Source organism: Furipterus horrens, unplaced genomic scaffold, assembly GCF_987537825.1.
Source record: "Furipterus horrens unplaced genomic scaffold, mFurHor1.1.pri manual_scaffold_5, whole genome shotgun sequence".
In the NCBI taxonomy this organism is placed as follows: Eukaryota; Metazoa; Chordata; class Mammalia; order Chiroptera; family Furipteridae; genus Furipterus; species Furipterus horrens.
This window is the reverse complement of record NW_028327175.1, coordinates 112,623,306-112,642,512: the sequence shown is the minus strand read 5'-3', so window position 1 is coordinate 112,642,512 and position 19,207 is coordinate 112,623,306. Positions and strand designations below refer to the sequence as shown.

The following is a 19,207-nucleotide window of genomic DNA, read 5'->3' as shown; positions in this document are numbered from 1 at the left end:
ACATTAGGACAGCCCAATGTGGAAACACAGTGCCTGCATATATACCGTAAGTTCTTAAACTTCTCCAACTGGGATTACAAAATCTGTTTCACAGATATTGAATGAGATTGCATGAAAATTCTTATGAGCCCCAACTTTCTCCTAAGTGTAAAGGATGGAATAAGGGGACAAGATATTACATTATTCTTAGTGTGTTTCCTGGATGCTTGTATCTCCATCACTGCACCCTAAGCTCCATGAGGTAGGAAGTGACTTCACTTAACACTGTATCTCCAGTGACTAGTGTATAGTTGGTATCTTATTTTCCCAGGGCTGTCATAACAAAGTACCACAAACTCGCTGGTTTAAATAACAGAAATTTATTGTCTTGGAGTTCTGGAGGCCAGAAGTCTAAGCTCAGTGTTAGCAGGGTTGGTTCCCTCTGAGAGTTGTGACAAAGACTCTCTTCCATGCCCCTCTCCTACCTTTTGTGTTAGCTAGCAATCTTTGATGTTCCTTGGCCATAGAAGCATCACCTCTTCTCTGCCTTCATCTTCACATGGAGTTTGTGCTTGCTTGTCTGTGTCCAAACTTCCCCTTTTCATAAGAACAGCCATATTGGATTAGGGGTCCACCTTACTCTAGTATGATCTCACTTACTTAACTAATCATGTTTGCAATTACTCCATTCCTAAGTAAGATCACACTCTGAGACACAGTGGCTTAAGATGACAACATTTAAATTTGGATGTTGGGACACTATTTAACCTGTAATGGTAGGTATCCAATAAATTTAAGTCAGATGCATGAGTCAATAATACTTGAATATAAAGACAACCTTTAGTCTCATTTAGGTAGATTCCAAGAATATTCTGCTCTGTTTGAAAAAGGTAGACATGTTAAGTCATTAAGAAAATTGGTTAGTAAAGGGGATGGATGCTGCCAATGGGCACTTACATGCTGCAAAAACACAAGCCACACAATCAAATTTGAAAACCTTTTAAGGTTATTCTTTGCAGGCCTGTTGAATTAAACTTACTTAACTTCCATCAGCCTCAGTTTTCTTAGCTGTAGCTGCTTTGAAGTTGTTTGGATAAATTAACTTGAATGTCTCAGTCTGCATATGGAGTGATTATACAATTTATGTGTCTGGAGTTCCACACTATTGATGCCTTAATAAAATTTCTCACCACTAGGCCAGTTCTCTTTTGTACAATTAAGCAAATTCCTTTCATATTTCTGAAAACTTACTGTCTTGCTTGGGTCCAGCTTAACATTTCACAAAAACTCTTCTTTTTTTCAGTGAGACTGGCCCTACTCTAATCCAAACTGTGTGACACTCTCAGCTCAGCAGTTACTCAAGATATCCTTAAAATATCACATGTCCTGAGCTACAGAAACTAATATGTATGCACTGATGAAACATAAGTGAGGAAGTCAAGGTTCTCCAGTCTCAAGTACTACTTTAGTTGAGGACTACTTGCTCAGAAACCCTTGTGCTGAGAAAGGGCCAGTTATTAAACTTGGCTCTTCACTTAGGAAGATGGAGCTCTTTGGTTTCATTCCCTCTGGAGATAAGTATATATATATATATATATATTAGTAATAACTGCAATAGTAGCATGCTTATATTTAGTTGGGTTATAATAAATTGTAAGGCCAATAAAATTTTAGTTTCCTTTTTTTCTGATAAAAATTTCAATTGCCATAATGTTCATATATTTTTTTTATTCTCCATGTAAATGTTCATGAAATAGGGATGGAGGAAACTGAGAAATGCATCATATAATCAAGCCTATTGATACAGCTAGACTTATTGGGTCATAACTTAGGAAGCAGCTGGGTGCAATGGAGATATATCTTGAGTTAAAATTCCAGCTAAAAAATTTATTAGCTCTCTGGACTTGGGCATGTCATTGTGTTAACTGGGCCTCAGCTTTCTCTCCTTTTAAGTGCGCATGGATGGTACCCACCCTACCTACCTTCCAACCTGATATGTGTGACTCAAACAGATAATGTGTAAATGTCCTAGTAACTTTAACTTTCTATTCTTGGCTAAGTTATTGTAATGATGATGAAGAGATAATGAGCCTCTGTTCTATCAATTTATCTAAATAGACCACCTGTTTTTTTCTGTTTATTTCTTCTGTTTCAAGCATTTGAGTTGCTTCAAGGGAAAAAGGGAACGTCAAGGATGCAGCTTAAATGATCAGATCTTTCTCTCTTATATTTCCTCTTTCTTCCCTTGACTAGTTTCATCCTGGTCTCTATCGTCTTTGGATTTACTCTTTGATTTAACCAAAATGTTTTTGAGGACCTACACTGTGCACACTATCCTAATAGTGCTGGGAATATGGCTCTAAATAAGACAAGCCTGAATCTGTGCCCCAAAGGGCTTTCCAATCCAATAGTCTCCAGTTCTCTGTTTCAACTCTCTACTTTGTATAAGTCCTATGGCTCTGAAAATAGTCTTATCATGTTTTTTTACTTCTTTTTCATTGATTCTGCCACCATGAGTATGAGATATTCCTCTTACTGCAGCATTACTACTGGCCTTTCCATATATTGTTTTGTCAACCTATTTCATACCACATGGTTATTTTCTGTTCAGTTTAGACATCAGTTCTTCTAGAAAGCTCTCCTTGATAACCAGTGGGGAATAGGTGAGCCCCTTTGGATCCTTCTATTTCTCTTCTCATGGCACACATCCATTGATCTGTACATTCCTGGTCCATCCTGTGACTCCTGCCAGCCATAGCTACGTAAGTACCTGGGCTACATCTGTTCTCAGCTCCACTGTAGCCCCTGAACCTAACACACTACCTGCCATTCAGAAGATGCCCAATACTTAGCAACTGAAATAATTGCATGAATATCAAGTTCTTGCCTATTTGAATCGTTCATTGCTCTTGCTTACTGGCAGTCTCTCCTAATTTCATTTCCTCCAAGTCCATATATAATTTATTTTATGACAACCTTTTTCCCCCAGTTTGCACACTGTTAGAATCTACAACTTATGCAATGCACAATGAAAGACAAAGTCATATTTTATCATCTTTGCCCGTTGTAGTGACCAAATTAGATATCTTTCTACAAGCAAAGTGAATACAAACCAGCAGATATTTACCACGTCAAACACCTGATTACAAACTACATCATAAAAAGAGGTAAATGTTAAACATGAATAGCTCAAGTACCTGCCCTTGAGGAGTTTACTATCTCACAAGAGGCCTATGATAATCGTGTGAGAAAATTGGATAATTGAAAATACATTCAAATGTTTGCTACTATAAATTCAGTATGTGGGTGGTAGGTCACTTCTGTATCAAAACTGTGTTGTGTGTCCTCAAAGCTGCGGGGTTGTTTTAGTTGTGTTTAGGCATCCAGCTTTGAGAAGGGATAGAAGAAGAAAGAAAAAAAATCTTGATGTGTTACACCAGGACATAAACTCTCCTAATGGATAGAAAACTCAGTTTTCATAATGTGGTATGAGAGGAAATGACTCCAAATTCATTCATGTACAAAACAGTAGTATCTACTCCTTGCACTAATTCATATCTTTAATGTTTACTTTTCCCTTCGCTAGACTATTTCATTATCTGTATCATTCAATGGGGAGAGTATGTAATTCTCTTTCTAGCAGTGTGACTTAATACTCCCATTTTAAAAAATCTAGCGAGAGACCCTTGGTTACATTTAGTGTGATGCTTTACTCAGCGACACCCACAGTGGAGCTGGTATCTCTCTAGGCTGCTTGGTGTCGTCTGTATGTAGAGACCTTTCTTACAGCGAAAGTTGCCTAATATTAAATCTATCAAGTTCCTGTTTTAGAAGCAGGCAGAGAATCCTCTGGATAGCTATAATGGAATAGGTAATAGTGATATTATCCCAAATCATATCTGCAGGCTAACTGTAAACAAGCTTTTTAAGGGAACAAAATCCATCCTTTTCCTTTTATGGATCTGGCCAAATGTAGTAGTATTAACAATGGTGTAAGTCATTGAAATTCATCTTGAATATAAATTTGACACTGATGTTACCCTGGTAGTGGTGGTGGAGGTGAGAACATTTTTCACTTCTTTAGAAAATAGCTGACTGTGAAAGGAGATAGATTATGAAAGTGAAAGTCTGCTGAAAATTGAAGGCTTCCCCTGTACCCAGGAAGTGAAGAGTCCTTACTAAAATATAATTGAAAATCCATGTATCTGTTCCTTCCCTTATGACAACAGTTTTTGTTAGTATTTTTTGCTTGGTCACTTGTCTACTAGTTCATCTACCCTTCTTTCCAAACCACTGTATTTGGGACAGTGGTGGACAGCTCCAGCTGTCACTCTGGGACGAAGAGCAATGGCCACGATGCAATGGTAGTGATAGCAAAATACTCACAACAGCTGAACTTTTACTGCTCCAACTCCTCATCGTGTTCACAGCAATGTAAAATAATGGTTGTGCAATGCCAATTTCTGGTTTTGGCAGTAAACTATAATTATTCAATACATAACCCTTTGCGGAACCTGGATGAAGGGTATCAGGATCTTCTAAATTATTTTCAACTTCCTGCTTTGGTGTCAGAATTGGATTGATACAAGTATGAGTTTCATCTTACACAATTAGGATGACTTCAGATTGTTTTCTTGTTCTTTCAAAACCTCCCATCTATAAAATGAAAGCAATGATTGTGTTTCCATTATGGGATGTGGGGTTCATTGAAAGAGTTGCATTTATAAAACATTTAGGGTGGTAGAAAGCACATGTTGACAGTGCTTTTAGTTATATTGCTGTTGTTATCAATAATGTTATAATCATCATCATTAACAACACCATTAACCTCCTTAGGTTCTGGATTTTGGAATAGCAGGAACAAGACCTCATACTTTTTTTGATAACCTCCAACTTTGGCTAGGATATTTCAGAGATTTCTCAGAAAATATGTCGTGATTGAATAGTTCTACCATAACCCTTACAGATATCACCCTAATCTTAGCCAACAAAGAGATCAATCATATCTTACTTGAAAAGACCTCAGCTTTGAAGAAAGACTTGGGTTCAAGATTTACATCTGCCACTTACTAACTTTAAGACATTTTACTTCCCATGCTGGGAAATGGATATGATAAAAATAAGTTTATTAAAATATTTTTTAAATAACTTCATAAAAATTATATACATACACATATGAATCTAACTTTATTTCTACAGGAAAAAAATATATATATATTTTTTACCAGCATTGGCTGATGCTTTGAATAAACTCAATAGCAACTGCTCTGGATGTTAGTATTTATTAATAACAGGAAATAACAAGGCATTCATAGCTGTTTTACATAGAGATAGGTGGAGCCCTATGCTATATACTTTCCAACAAGAACTCCTTCTGTATAACATTGAAATATTCCAATGGGAAAAATTTCTTAACAGGTTTTGACCTTGTTTCCAAGCTCCCTGAGGTGCTGGGTGAGTCAGGGCATTTCTTGAGACTAATAGGGACAGATAGACTGGCTTGGAAATTTATTTTTCACTCAACAAAACATTTTGATTGTGTGTGTGTATGTGCGTATGCACACTACTCTTTGAAATGCTTGTGGCAACAGTGATGAGAAAAACAGATGAGGTTTCTGTCTTCATGGAGCTTATAGTCTAGTTGGAGACAGACATCAAAATATATGTCATATAAAAATACATATAATGTCAAAATCAAAATTTATATAATGTTAAACTTCAACAACCATTTTAAAGGATAAGTCAGGGCCCTCTGAGCTCCTGGTACAGTGAGTGGTGAGCAAGATGAGAAAACCCATCTTCTTAAGTGCCTGATACTGTTGGTTAGGAACTTCACTCACTCCAGGGGCTGCTAATTTTTTAAGAAACAATCACATTTATTTCCATTTGGAAATATCACCTCATAAGCAACCACATCAAGGTTCTGACTTGCACAAAGTGCCATAAATATTTGATAGTCCCTAACTTTTAAAGAGTTGAGAAAAACAACCTCTACATTGCCTTCTGTGACTCCAAATGGAAAATCAGGATGGAACATTTTGCAAACATGACACCTCGTCATTGCAAGCCTGCCACCCACTCGGCTGGTTTGTATTTCTGGGGCTGGTGTTTGTCAGCCACAGCAAGATGGCTTCTGGTCTCTCTCACTGCTTCCCTGTCAAGGCTGGGAAAGTGAAATGAAACAAATTGCTTTCACTTGAATCTGTGACATGGATTCTTATTATCTTTGTAGTTTATTTGTTTTTGTGAATTATGGACTCAGAGCAATTTCAGAGTTCTTTGTTCAAGAGATGCCTTTCTGTAAGCTGCATGGTGCAGTTAGGAGCAGAGGTTTGTATGTTTACCTAACTGAGGTCAGATATGATCCCATCTATAGCTGTTTAAGAATGTAGAGCTTAGGAGTTTGGTGGATTTGGGTAGCTCGAACCTACTAGTTGTGTGAGTATGAGGAAGTAGTTCTACCTTCCTTGAAAAGGGAATGACAGTATGCACCACATTGCGTTCCTGTTCAATGAGGTAACCCAAGCAAACCTGCTTTGTTGAACTTTGTATCCTCAGTGCTTAGAGAAATGGCTGGTACAAAGTTAGTACTCAAGAAAAGTTTTCTTATCATAATCACCATTATCATCTCCACTTTCATATTATCACCACCACAACCATCATAATCATCATCTCCATATCCACCACCATCACCATCATTATCATCACCATCATCTTCATCAGCATTATTATATCCATCTTTATCATCTTTATCATCATCATCATCATTTCCATCTTTGTTTAATATGCTTTATTGATTATGCTATTACAGTTGTTCCAATTTCTTTTTCCTTTGTTCCCCTCCACCAAGTGACCCCCCTCCCTCCACTTGCCCTCTCCTTAGTCCATGTCCATTGGTTGTGCATATAGTTCTTCTTATCATCTTCCTATCTATTCCACTCCCTCCTACTATGCTTCTTAATTCCTGTACATTCTCCCTTCCTTTCCCCCTTCCTCCTCCCCACTGATCCCCACCCCCAAAATGTTCCCCATACCTATAATTCTTTTCCCACTCTCGGTGCCTACTTAGTCTGCCTTTGTTTTCATTCCCCAGCTTCTGTTGTTGGTTGTTGTGATACAACATAGTTTTGACCCTCTTTCTCCTAAACAAGTCCCTTTAACATTTTGTATGACAGTGGTTTGGATCTGATGAACTCCTTCAGTTTTACTTTGTCCTGGAAGCACTTTCTCTGCCCTTCTATTCTGAATGACAGCTTCGCGGGATAGAGTAATCATGGTTGTAGCTTTTTGCTTTTCATTACTTTGAATATTTCTTGCCAGTCCCTTCTTGCCTGCAGAGTTTATTTTGAGAAATCAGCTGAGAGTCTTATTGGGACTCCTTTGTGCGTAATTCTCTCCTTCTCTCTTGCTGCTTTTAAGATTCTCTCTTTATCACTAATTTTTGACATTTTGATTATAATGTGTCCTGGTGTGGTTCTCCCTGGGTCCAATTTTTTTGGAACTCTCTGTGTTTCCTGGACCTGTAAGTCTATTTCCTTCCCCAAGTTAGGGAAGTCCTGCTTTATTATTTTTTCACATAAATTTTCAATTCCTAGTTCTTTTTCTTCACCTTCTGGCAACCCTGTGAGTCAGATGTTGGCCCGCTTATAGCTATCCCATAGGTTTCTGAGCCTCTCCTCATTTTCCTCACTTTTCGTTTCCTCTTTCTGCACTGGTTGACTGCTTGTTTCTTCCCTATGTTCTGATTTGTTGATTTGATCCCTGGTTTTCTTTCCCTCACCACTTGTTTCATATGTGTTTTCATTCATTTCAGCCGGACTAGCCTTCATTCCTTCCCTGTCTTATTTAAGATCTGCTTTCAGGTCTGTACACATTCTTATAACCAAAGCTCTGAACTGTACCTCAGAAAGACTTCCTATCTGCTGATGTGTTAGATCAGATATTTGCTGTCTGGTCAGCTGCATGACTGGGATCTCTATCATGATCTGTGCCATCCTGACAGTTTTGTGTTTACCTTTGCTTCCTGGGCCAGGCTGTCACACCTCCTACACTTTATGGGGCAAAGCCCCATGCACTCATCTCTACTGGGTGACCCTTCCCACCACGCTGTGGTGTTTTGTGTGGGGGCGGGGTCCAAGATGGATTCTTGCTGTTTACTCTCCGCTAAGGGACCGGGAGCTTCTTCCTCCATCCTCATCCCCTCTGGCCTTCACAGTCTGAGGCAATGGGGGTCTGCCTTCTTTGGTGTTGTAATCATGAGCTGACAGGTCTGGTCTGCAGCCAGGGGTGCTCCCCAGGTGCTTTTTGCCTCTTTTTAAATATGGGTGTCTATGCTTACCGCCATCCTGCCACCATCACCACAGTTGCCGCTGCCAGCATAGCTTGACCTCTCCACCCCGGCTTGGCTGCTCCTACCTGTCCGGATGAGCACTACTTCTTTATAACTTCATACGTTGGACTTCCATGTAGCTTTATTTTCTGGAACTTTTGGTTATTTCTGGTTTTGCGGTAGATGCATTCCTTCTTAGTTTTGGAGGGAGATGGAGCATGTCAGTCTAGGCCTCCATCTTGTCCAGAAGTCATCATTTCCATCTTTATCTTAGTATGGATTCAGTGACAAGAATTCTTCAATCAGACCAAATTAGGTTCAAGTTCTGGTTCTGCCAGTTAACTTATTTACAAGTTCCCATAGTGGAAAATATGTTTGCACTTGTATGGAGATTCGGTTTTTCTATCTGAAAAGGGACCATAGGCCTGGCCAGGTTGCTCAATTAGTTGAAGCATCATCCCATAAACTGAAAGGTTGTGGATTCAATCCCAGGTCAGGGTGTACACCTACATTGTGGGTTTGGTCCCCCAATAGGGCATGTATAGGAGGCCATCGATTGATGTTTCTCTCTCACATCGATGTTTCTCCCTCCCTCTCTCTCTCCCTCTTCCCCTCTCTGTAAAAGCAAAAATTAATAAGCATGTCCTCAGGTGAGGAGTAAAAATACTGAAGGGACCATTATATCTATCTCATAGGGGTAGTTGTGAGGAATAAAGTGCCTAGCACAACACCTGGCACATAGTAGATGAGAATTCAACGCACTTCCCCATGTGTCCATATGTTTCTCAGAGAGATCACTTAGCTGAACTAGAAGGGTTACTAATTTCATACTCACAATAGGACATAAGCCCTAACAGGACTTTCTAGATTATAAAACCCATTCCTGTAGATTTTATCCCAAAATCATACAAGAGACTTCATTGGGAAGAAGAATATGTGTTGTTATTTATATTAATAAATGAGGAAACCAGGACACACTGAGGTTGAATGGCTTGCCAATTGCTCCACATTTGACTTTGATTCCATAGTCACAGCACTAATAAAAGATAAGATAATAACAAAGACTGGAAATTACCTACCATTGTATTTTTAATTTTATTTCTTTTACTATAATCCATAAAAGATTTTACATTGCAACCCAATTTGCTCATGTGTGAGTTTCATGAAATAATTCTCTTACTATTCTAATTCCATCCTTTTTCAGTGTGACATTGTTTATTTCACTTTAAAAATGTTGGAGTGATTACCCTCACATGGGTTTTACATCCCAAGGATCACACCTATAGTTTGAAAAACACAGAAAAATTTTCCTCAGGATTGTTTATCAGAAATACCTGGGCCACCTTTACACAGGGCCTAGATCCCACCCTCAAAGATTTTAAGTCAGTGGGACTGGGGTGGAGTCCTGGTATTTATCTGATTATTTTATGAGACTACACCCAAGTGATCTGATGGGTCCATTGGCTAAGAACTAATGTCCTAGTGCTTCTCTGTTTAGTGGGATTTTTATTGGTGTTTATTTGTTTTAGTATTTTCGCTATTACTCCTCAGAACATCTTTTGCCAGAGAATTTTTCTGTCTTGCTCTGTCCATCTTGCTTTTCTAAGAGAAGACAAGTCCCCTATACTTTGGTTGAAGGACAGAAGTTTGGTTTTTCAGTTATCAGCAAAGACAGGGAAAAAGCTTATGGCTCATGAGGATGACTGCTGAGTCCCCCCATTGGGCTGGGGTTGGGCAAGGAAGGGACTATGGTCTTCCGTGGTTATGCAGCTCTGAGAGTGAGCTGACACATTCCTTTAAGGAACCTGGAAGCATTCTTATTTAATCCTGCATGAGCATGATTGGAAGTGAAAATGTAAGGATGGCACAAATACCCTTTATCCAGATTTTCTTTCCAACCCTGGGGAACTGGAATTTTAAAAATCTCCCAGGAATTACCTGAACTAGTACAACCAATAGACCAGCAGGAAAGTTGAATTCTTCCAGGCAGCCTTCTCTGCCCTCACCTCCTCCTCTGTTACACAATTTAATTACAAGTTTAATCACTTCAGAAACCCCGTCCATCCCCTCCAGGGTAGCAAGATCTCTCCTTTCATTGCTGGGCATCTTGGCAATAAGCAGCTGTCCACAGGAAGGGTGGGTGGAAGTCTTGAAACTTCTCCCTTGACAAGCAAGAAAGACACGACCAAATAAAACCTGAAATTGTTTTGACATTTCACTCTGGTTGTTGTACTTTTAGTAATAAAGGAAGAACAAAGTATTTGTAGCTTTAAATAAAGAGGCAGCATTTGGCATTGAATTCACTGGGGATTTATTTGTACAAGCTTTTATTTTGGCTCATTGGGAGAGAAGGAAAAACAATGAGCTAGGAAGAAACAAAAGTTCAAGGAAAGGAGAAAGCAAGACCCTATGCATTTCCTTCATAGCATTCAGCACCATTGGGGTGTTGTGGTCGTCTGCAGGTTCCTTTCTTGAGAGCCTGCTGCCTCTGTTTACTGTATATTTTATAGGGACCAAGATGGTCTTGGATTTTGCCCACCATTTTCTTGAATGTGATAAACGAATCTGTTTATATAGTGATACTATGAGCCAGGGCCCAGTGTATGTTTGTTTTGCTGTGATTTAATTTTTATTTTGATCCACACAATTACCTTACAAAGTCACTCATCATTATTTCCATTAAACAAAAGCAAAAACTGGAGCACTGTGTATTGCAACAACTTGCCTGGGTCACACAGCTAGTTTGTGGAGGAGCTGGGCCTCCAAATATTCTAATCAATTGTCATTTATAGAATGTTAAGGTCACTTGACAGTTAATCATGCATCTTGGTTTTCATGGTATTTTTTTGTAAATTTACCTCTAACCATCCCTCTGTCTCCTTGAGCTCTTTCTTCATCCTTCCTCTGTCTTCCTGTGCTACCCCGACATCTTCCCTCTTAAAAATCTAAAACAAAATAGGATAGTAGCAAGCTCTCCTGTGGATTTCATAACTTTGCATACCATATATTTAGTTTAGTAATGAAAAATTCCAGCTCCAGGCAATGCATAGGCTAGCATTTCTAATGTTTTTTAAACAGCTATTAATGGTGTCTAGTGCTGTCATGTGTGTGTGTGTGTGTGTGTGTGTGTGTGTGTGTGCATGTGTGTCTTCCCTCACTATATAATCATCTGCTCAGTGTGCACTCTGAAATGGAGCAGGAGCCAGAGGAGGAGCGCTGTGATTGATGGGTCAGGCCTTGCTGGCGGAAAGAGTCCCATCTGGGGTTGGTTTGGGGAGCAGTCAGATGTTGAGGGGGAGGTCAGCCAGGCGGCCTCAGCTCCCCCTCCTGCAACACCCCAGCCATCCACACGTTGCACAGTGCACACACCCTGGCTCGTAACGAGGTTTGCTTTGAGCAGATGCTTTGTGGTGTGAGTCTAGAACAGCTGCTAAGTTTATGGAGGAGAAAGCAAGCAGGATGGTGCGGCAGGTATTTTTTTTCCCATTTTATTTTTCACTTGCAATTGTGATTTGAATTAAGCTGCTCTCTCTGTCTCACCTTGCGTTGAGTCTGTGTTGCTCTCTGTGATATATACATATATATATTCTGCTTCTTGATTCATACCGGGAAAAGGAAAGGGTTTCAGCCAAGAGTATGTGTGCTGGCTTTCTGCTTGATTTGTGGAACTGAGCTGGTCTTAGAACTAGCAGGTTAATAACGTAACTTTGCATTTTTCTTCTTTGTTTCAGTGCCCCGGGGGCACAATGCAACTTATTTCTCCTTTTATTTGGGCACTGGAGGTTTTCTCTGAATAGGCACAATTTCTTGCTAGAGAAGTAAAACAGACCAGCCACTAAACTAAAGTAAAACAAACTGTCAGCAAGACTGGAGACCGTGGGCAACCAAGAATGGATAGTTTCCTCCAGTAAGTCTGAGCTGGTAGGGGGTGGAGTGTCCCATGGCTGGAGTGGCTGCTTTCTTCCCTTTGGCTGTGTGCACAATTGCACAGATGCACTCAGCCGCTTTTGGGGGGCTGGGCAATTCCCGTGCATGCCTTCATTAGAAGAGCTGTGTTTAGACAAGAAGACAGTTTTCAGGGCAAGATGTGGACTGGGAACAAATAAATTCCAGAAGCAAAAGAAGAAAAGATGTTCAGGAATTTTGACTATGAAAGAGGGGGAAACACACACACAGAAAAATTCTTGATTATATTAAAGTCCACCTTGGCAGCTATGAAAACAACCACTTTCCCCCTCCTTGAAAGTCAGGCAGTGCTCTGCCACATAAAGACTATTTCTCAGTTGCAATGTGGTTTGCATTAGATGCTGAGCCAAAATAATTTGCCAAGTTGGATGGACTGCCACCCTTTGCTCTGTTATTAGTTTCCCAAAATGACTTTATTAAATCACTCAGGGCAATGAATGGAAGAAGAGAGATATCTGGTGGGGGGGAGGAACCCTCTCATTTTCTGACTTTGTCTCCCGAGCCCATCTCAGAGAGAAAATTAAGGGTGCAGGATGTTTCACTGACCAAAGACTTTCTCCATGCATTTGAGGAATGGCTCTCTGAACGCCCGCATGCAACGGAGTCGACACACTATGCTAACAGACAGATTACGGTGTTTGTCTTAAAATAGCAATAATATCCTGGCTATTTCATGCTTCAGTAAAATATTTAAATTGAAATGGCATTTTTCGTTGCTTTAGTCAATCAGACTTGGTTGCATTTTAATATCTGTTTGTTCTCAGTGACTGGATTGCAAGCTACCCATTGGGGTGTCTGGGATAATGAGGAGGTCCCATTCATCTGGCCAGTGATGAGTTGCTCTAATTGAGGTTTGGTGTATGAGAACAAGGAATTTTCTTATACATTTACCCTAAATGATGTTCTTTACTTCAAGTTTTTATCTAGTTCTTCAGCAGCATTATTGGGTTTTAAAATTTCAGGTTTTGCACCGCCCCCCAAGTTTTTGTGTATTCAGCAGCAAACCAAGAAAGTCTAAGCATTGAAAATTAGATGTTAGGTTTGCAAAATCTCTTGAAGCATTTGGTCGATGATGTGGGGGCAGAGGAAGGGATAGGTGCAAATTGGAATCACCCTCCGCATCAACTCAGAACACCCGCAAGCACCTTGACTCAGTAAATACATGAATCTCTGTGGTCAGTTCACTTACTTAGGGAAAGGTGGGGCTTTGGCATTGGAGGAAAAGAAAGAAGGCAGCTTCTGCAAATGAGGGAATGTCTAGCCAGATGCTCCAAATAATTTTTGCCTGTCACTGTCACCTACGTGAAATTGGCTTCAGTTTTCAACCAGGAGTCCATTCTTGTGCCCAAGATTTGCCTTGACCTGGAGTGGAAAAGGTGCCCTTAATGTGAATGTATTTTTCCGGAAAATATATTTTAGCCATGCTAAGAATCCAGGAACATCACTAGGGAGGAAACAAAGGCATCTCTGAAGCCATTTGAAGGTGAAAAATAATTCCATGGGTAGTATGATGATCTTAATTAAATATTAGCTGTAGATAGCCCTAAGTGCAAATGTTGGGAATGTTAATTAGGGTCTCTCTAGAACCTTTGTTGGTGTTAATAAGTAACTGGGGGGGGGGGGGTGTCCTACCAGCATCTGTTTGAGAACTCCAGGAACAGGAGCACTATCCAGGGCCTTGTTGACCTGAATGTGCCTGTGGGTTCCTTGGTGACCACAGATACAGTTCCTAGGGCTCAGTGCCCTGGGTTTACCAGAATGCCACAAGGTTTGGTAGAACTTAGTGGTTTGTCCTGGACCCAGTGGTGCCCCTAGATGGCCCTTGCTTTTCCTAAGGTGGCCTCAGAGCCTTTTAAAGCAAGGTCTTTGGCTTGAGATGGTAGAAGTTATCCAAGCTAGAGCTCTGGCACTGGCCAGGGTTAACACTCTAATCTGGCTAATGGGATGCTGGCATTTTTGAATTAAATGACTTTCCTATAGGTGGAAACAGGTCTTGAGGCCATGGTGTGTATAAGGCAGAGAGGGGTTTGTTTATTTAAAAATGGAAGTGAACCTCCCTTCCACGTCATGGTCTTGCCACATAAGAGGCACCTGGACACAGGATAACATGTGCTTTGGTTCAACTCCTGGCTTCCCAAAGATCTCTCTGTGGCTCTGACCTTGCAAAATCATTTACCAGGTGTGGGCTGCAGTATAATTAGCAATAAAGTAAAGTGGAGTTAGATAGAATGCATGCCAGGCAAGGGTTCTAGACCTCTGCATGATTGACACTCAGGGCTGAATAATCCTTGGTGGTGGCCTGTCCTGTGTGCTGTAGGGTGTTAGCAACATACTAGATACCAGTAGCATCCCTCATCCCAAGCTGTGACAACCAAAAAGCTCTGCCGTCACTGCCTGCTGTCCCCTGGGGAACAGTGAGCTCTGTTTAAGAACTGACGCAAAGCACCCCACACAGTGCCTGGTACTCACTAGGTCTGAAGGGAGGCACCACTCAGGTTTCTGACCACACTGATGAAATGAGGGGTGTGCCTTTCAGAGGGAGTGCCGAAGCCTGAGGCCAGCATGAAACTTCCCTGTCCTGAGCCCACTGGTGCTGAGTGTCAAGCCTGCATGCATGCACGTGTGTTTACAATTCAGAGAGACTGTGATGGAAAGCAAATTCTGAAGAAGATCCCCACTCACCTCTATGCACCATCATCAGTGCTGATGATCTTCAAGTCTAGCTGAGCCACCCTCCTTGGTTCAGAGAGGATGCCTCCCATTTCTCTCCCTGCTTTACTGCCAGCTTTATTTCCTGCCCTATTTCTACAGGCATGGCTCCTGAATTGGCACCAGCATATCTAATGATACTCTGCCACAGAGTAGAAAACATTTTTGCGAAGGGGTAGAGAGTTAAACAGTTTAGGCTTTAGAGGCCATAGTGTGTCTGTCCAAACTATTCAGCTGTGCCATCGTAGCACAGCGAATGTGGCGGTGTCCCAATAAAACTTTATTTACAAAAGCAAGTAGTGGGCCAGATTTCTCCCGTGGGTCATTTGCCAACTCCTCGACTTCTGTGTCCCCAACTACCTCCTGCTGCCAAATTAAACTTTACAGAGCACACTGTTCATTAGTCAAGCATGCATTCACTTAGCAAACTTTTGTAAATGCCTACTTTGCAACTAGCATACTGCTGTAGGCTGGAGATAGAGTGGAGAATGTGACACAGTCTTCTGCCTTCAGGATGCTCGTAGACAAATAAGCAGGCAATGGCAACACTCGGGATTATGCATGACCTGGCCCCAGGCTGCAGTGAGGTATAAAAACAGGCAACCTGTGTGGTTTAAGTGTCAGTGAAGACTTGCTGGAAGAGAGAGCTCTTGATCTGGGACCTGAAAGACAAGTAGAGACTAGCCAGGCAGGAGGGTAGGGGAAGACTTTCCAAGCAGAGGGGACAGTGAATGGAAAGCCCTGATGGTGCTGGGAGGATGGAGCAACCATAGGCTTCTTAAGGCAGGCCCTTCTTTCTCCAAAACTGAGAGAGCTCAGATCCTAGCAGAGGGCCCTTGCAGTTTTGCTGGAGCTTGTGAGACTGGGTCACTCTTCCTAAAATTGCTCTGCAGGGAGGAAAGGCCATGGAAGCAGTGTTCCCATGAAAGTGTTTGTTGCTGGAAGTGGTGGGGAGAAACCTTTGTCTTTAGGGACCATCTCTCGCTAGCATTGCTCCTGTGATTATTTTATGCTGTTCTATGAGACCACACCTGGAGTTCTCACAAGTCTTTCTTTCAATTCAGAGATGAGCCAGGCAGAAGGTAAGGCAGGCTGAAACAGACTTTTGGGCAGAAGTGGAATCTGTCACAATGAGTTTCTCTTTGGAGGGTTCTCAAGCTCCTAAAGTTTCTGGGGCTTCTGTACACAAGGATATGTTCCTTGCATGGCCCTGTAGAAGAAAAGGGTGTTAGTTGACTCAGAAACAGCAAATTTTTCTTTTTATTAATCAAAATCCTTTTAGTTGTAAGTACCAGAAAAATCAGCTTAAACAAAATAAGGCATTTTCTGATTCATGTGAATAGAACAATGACATTACTAACGGCAGGTAAAGATGGATTCAAGACTTCAGATGATGTCACCAGGACTCAGTTTATCTGTTTCTCAATTTCTGGGCTCCATTTGCCTCAGGGTTGGCTTTGGCTTTAGATAGGCCCTCTTCACGAGGAACTTCCTGGCAGCTCCAAGCTTACATTATTTTTACAGCTGCCATTAACCACTGAAAGAGAACTTCCACTCCAAACTCCAGCAAAATCTCAGTATTAAGCCTTAATGGTGTCACTAGGGCTTAACTCACTAACTGGTTTAGATAGATGTGCATGAACCCACAACTTTGTGACTGTGAGAGTGGAACCCTTTGATTAGTCATTCTGGGTCATATGACTGTAGCTATGGGTCATAAGAGGGGTGGCTTAGCCACATCTGCCCTTAACTGACAGCGGAAATGTCTCCCCCAAAGAAAATCAAACATTTTCCTTGAAGAAAAATGAACACTGAGCAGCAAGGACAATAAATGTCCTCGGGTTTGCTAGGGATGGACAGGGTTAACTTTTCATGTACAGTGATGCAACCACAGCACATTCAGACCCTGCTCTGCCCGAAATGCTGTGAAAACATGTTAGAAAGAAAGAAAGAAAGGGCTGTGCATTTCTGCTTCCTATGGACAGACATTTGGAAAAATTGCTCTGGTGGAGGACAGGACCTGATGGGAATGTTTTCACTTGTAAAATCTTTTAAACTTAGCCTGAGCTTAGTTCTCATGAACGTGTCATCTTTAACATTCTAATTAAGGTCCCCTCTAAACAAATGAACCAGCTCTGTGTGCTACTCTGAGAATAAACTTCTTTTCCCCTCTATGCCATCATGTTTCGGCTGCACCCACATTGCTTTAACCGAAGAGGTTCTCGAATGCTGGTGGCAAGGATGGAGGAGATGTGACCAACTCTGACATTTCTGCCCTATTATTATTACTTGAGGGCTGAAGTCACATCTAATTGACCACAGACAATGGGAGAGGCAGCTATTTGGTGGGCTTAATTGCTAAGGTTCTTTTTTTTCCTGTCTGTTTCTGACTGTGTGATCCCATCGTTTGAGACCATGGAAAATTTGGACCTCTGGATTGCAGTTTTTGTGGCTGCTGTTGCTGTGTGTGTGTGTGTGTGTGTGTGTGTAGGATAGTAAGTTATGGAAATAGGGGTGGAGGTGGGGAGAGATAGATGTTTCCTGAAATGGAAGCATTTGAATTCAGAGATTTAAAAAATAATTCTTTTGACTTGGCTGTAGTTATCACACTGCAAGTTTTGCCTAGATCTGAAGGGTGAATTGTTATATAATACTCTGTGCTTATAAAAAATAAGGCAGGGGTGATGGGAGGCATTGACTAATGAGACTGAGTTAAGTCCAGCCTTTTGCAAAGACACTTAGAATGGGGATATCTCAGAGTGCCATTTTTGTCCAAATTAGGCCCTGAATTTTCATCGGCTGCTTCATATTGGCGCTAGGGACATATTCTCTCTCTCTGTGTCTCTATCTCTCTCTTCCTCTCTCTCCCTGTGTCTCTGTCTCTGTCTCTGTCTCTCTCTCTCTCTCACACACACACACACACACACTGTGGATGTTAAAAAGACTCCCCCCCCCCCCCAATTATGTGAGCCAGGACACATAAAACTTGGATTAAATTCAAATGCTTAGATGAATTGCCTCTCCTCTCAAGAACAAGCATGTTCAATTTAATCTCTCTTGGCATTTTAAGTATCAAAGCAAGGCTCTGCTGTCACTGGAGACAACTACATGGTCACATGTCCCCAAATGGAAATGAAATGAGGAAGATCTGCCAGAAAACTCCAATGTGGTAGAACACAGACCCTCAGTCTTTGGCTGTTGGGCTGGATGACTTGGAAAAGTGACTTCCCCTTTCCCAGCCTTGATTTCTTCATCTGTATAATGGGGTTATATGGATGATGCTTACATCTTCCTTAGAGCGCCTGGTGAAGATTACCTGGAATGCATCCATCTCAGGCTCTCGGCAAAGCGCTGGCACCCACAAAGCTCTGGATAACTGTAGTCCGTGGGCCCTGGGGAGAGGTTCTGCTTGGTGGCTGTTCACAGTGTTCACCTTCTCTCCACATTTGTGATTTTTCAGGGTAATCAGGAAGCAGCAGCTGCCCCTGACACAATGGCTCAGCCTTATGCTTCGGCTCAGTTCGCTCCCCCTCAGAACGGCATCCCCGCGGAATACACGGCCCCACACCCCCACCCGGCGCCCGAGTACACCGGCCAGAGCACCGTCCCCGAGCACACGTTAAACCTGTACCCTCCCGCCCAGTCGCACTCGGAGCAGAGCGCAGCGGACACCAGCGCGCAGACCGTCTCCGGCACCGCCACAGTAAGTGGGCTCCAGGCTCAGGGCGGGGGCAGGAGGGGGCCGCCAGGCCCCCCAGGGTTCCGGGAGTGCCAGTGGGGCGCACCCCCGTCTAGCTGTGCTGCCCTCAAAGCAGTCGCTAAACCTGTCCTTGTCATCCCAGCTCTGCGAAGTTCACCTCAACTACAGGCATCCTCTCCTATTACTTATTTAAATGGACACATTTTTTTTTTTCGTGTGGAATCATACACTTTAAAACCTCTTTGTAAATGGCTTTGTGGAAATATAATTTACATACCATAAAACTCACCAGTTTTAGCTGCACCACACTTCAGAATTTTTTCTTTTTTCTTTTTTTGGGGGGGGGGTATATTTACAGAGTCATCAAACTGTCACCGCCGTCTAATTGTGGAATATTTCCATCACCCCAAACAAATCTTGTGCCCATTTGCAGCCACCCTGTGTTTCTGCACCAGCCCTCCGTGACACAGAGTACTGCATTAGAGATTCATCCTTGTTTGTGTGCATGTCCCTATTTCTTCCAT

The 19,207-nt window shown here is 41.8% G+C and overlaps 1 protein-coding gene across 10 annotated transcripts in view; it reads left to right on the top strand.

Moving 5' to 3' along the window:
* Positions 1-19,207, top strand: part of RBFOX1 (RNA binding fox-1 homolog 1) — a 349,131-nt gene that overhangs the window by 146,971 nt on the left and 182,953 nt on the right. For all 10 annotated transcript variants that reach the window (XM_090277051.1, XM_090277043.1, XM_090277044.1 and 7 more), the window contains exon 2: positions 18,444-18,686. In XM_090277051.1, the coding sequence (XP_090133177.1) occupies positions 18,444-18,686 (243 nt within the window). The remainder of the gene's footprint in view (positions 1-18,443; positions 18,687-19,207) is intronic.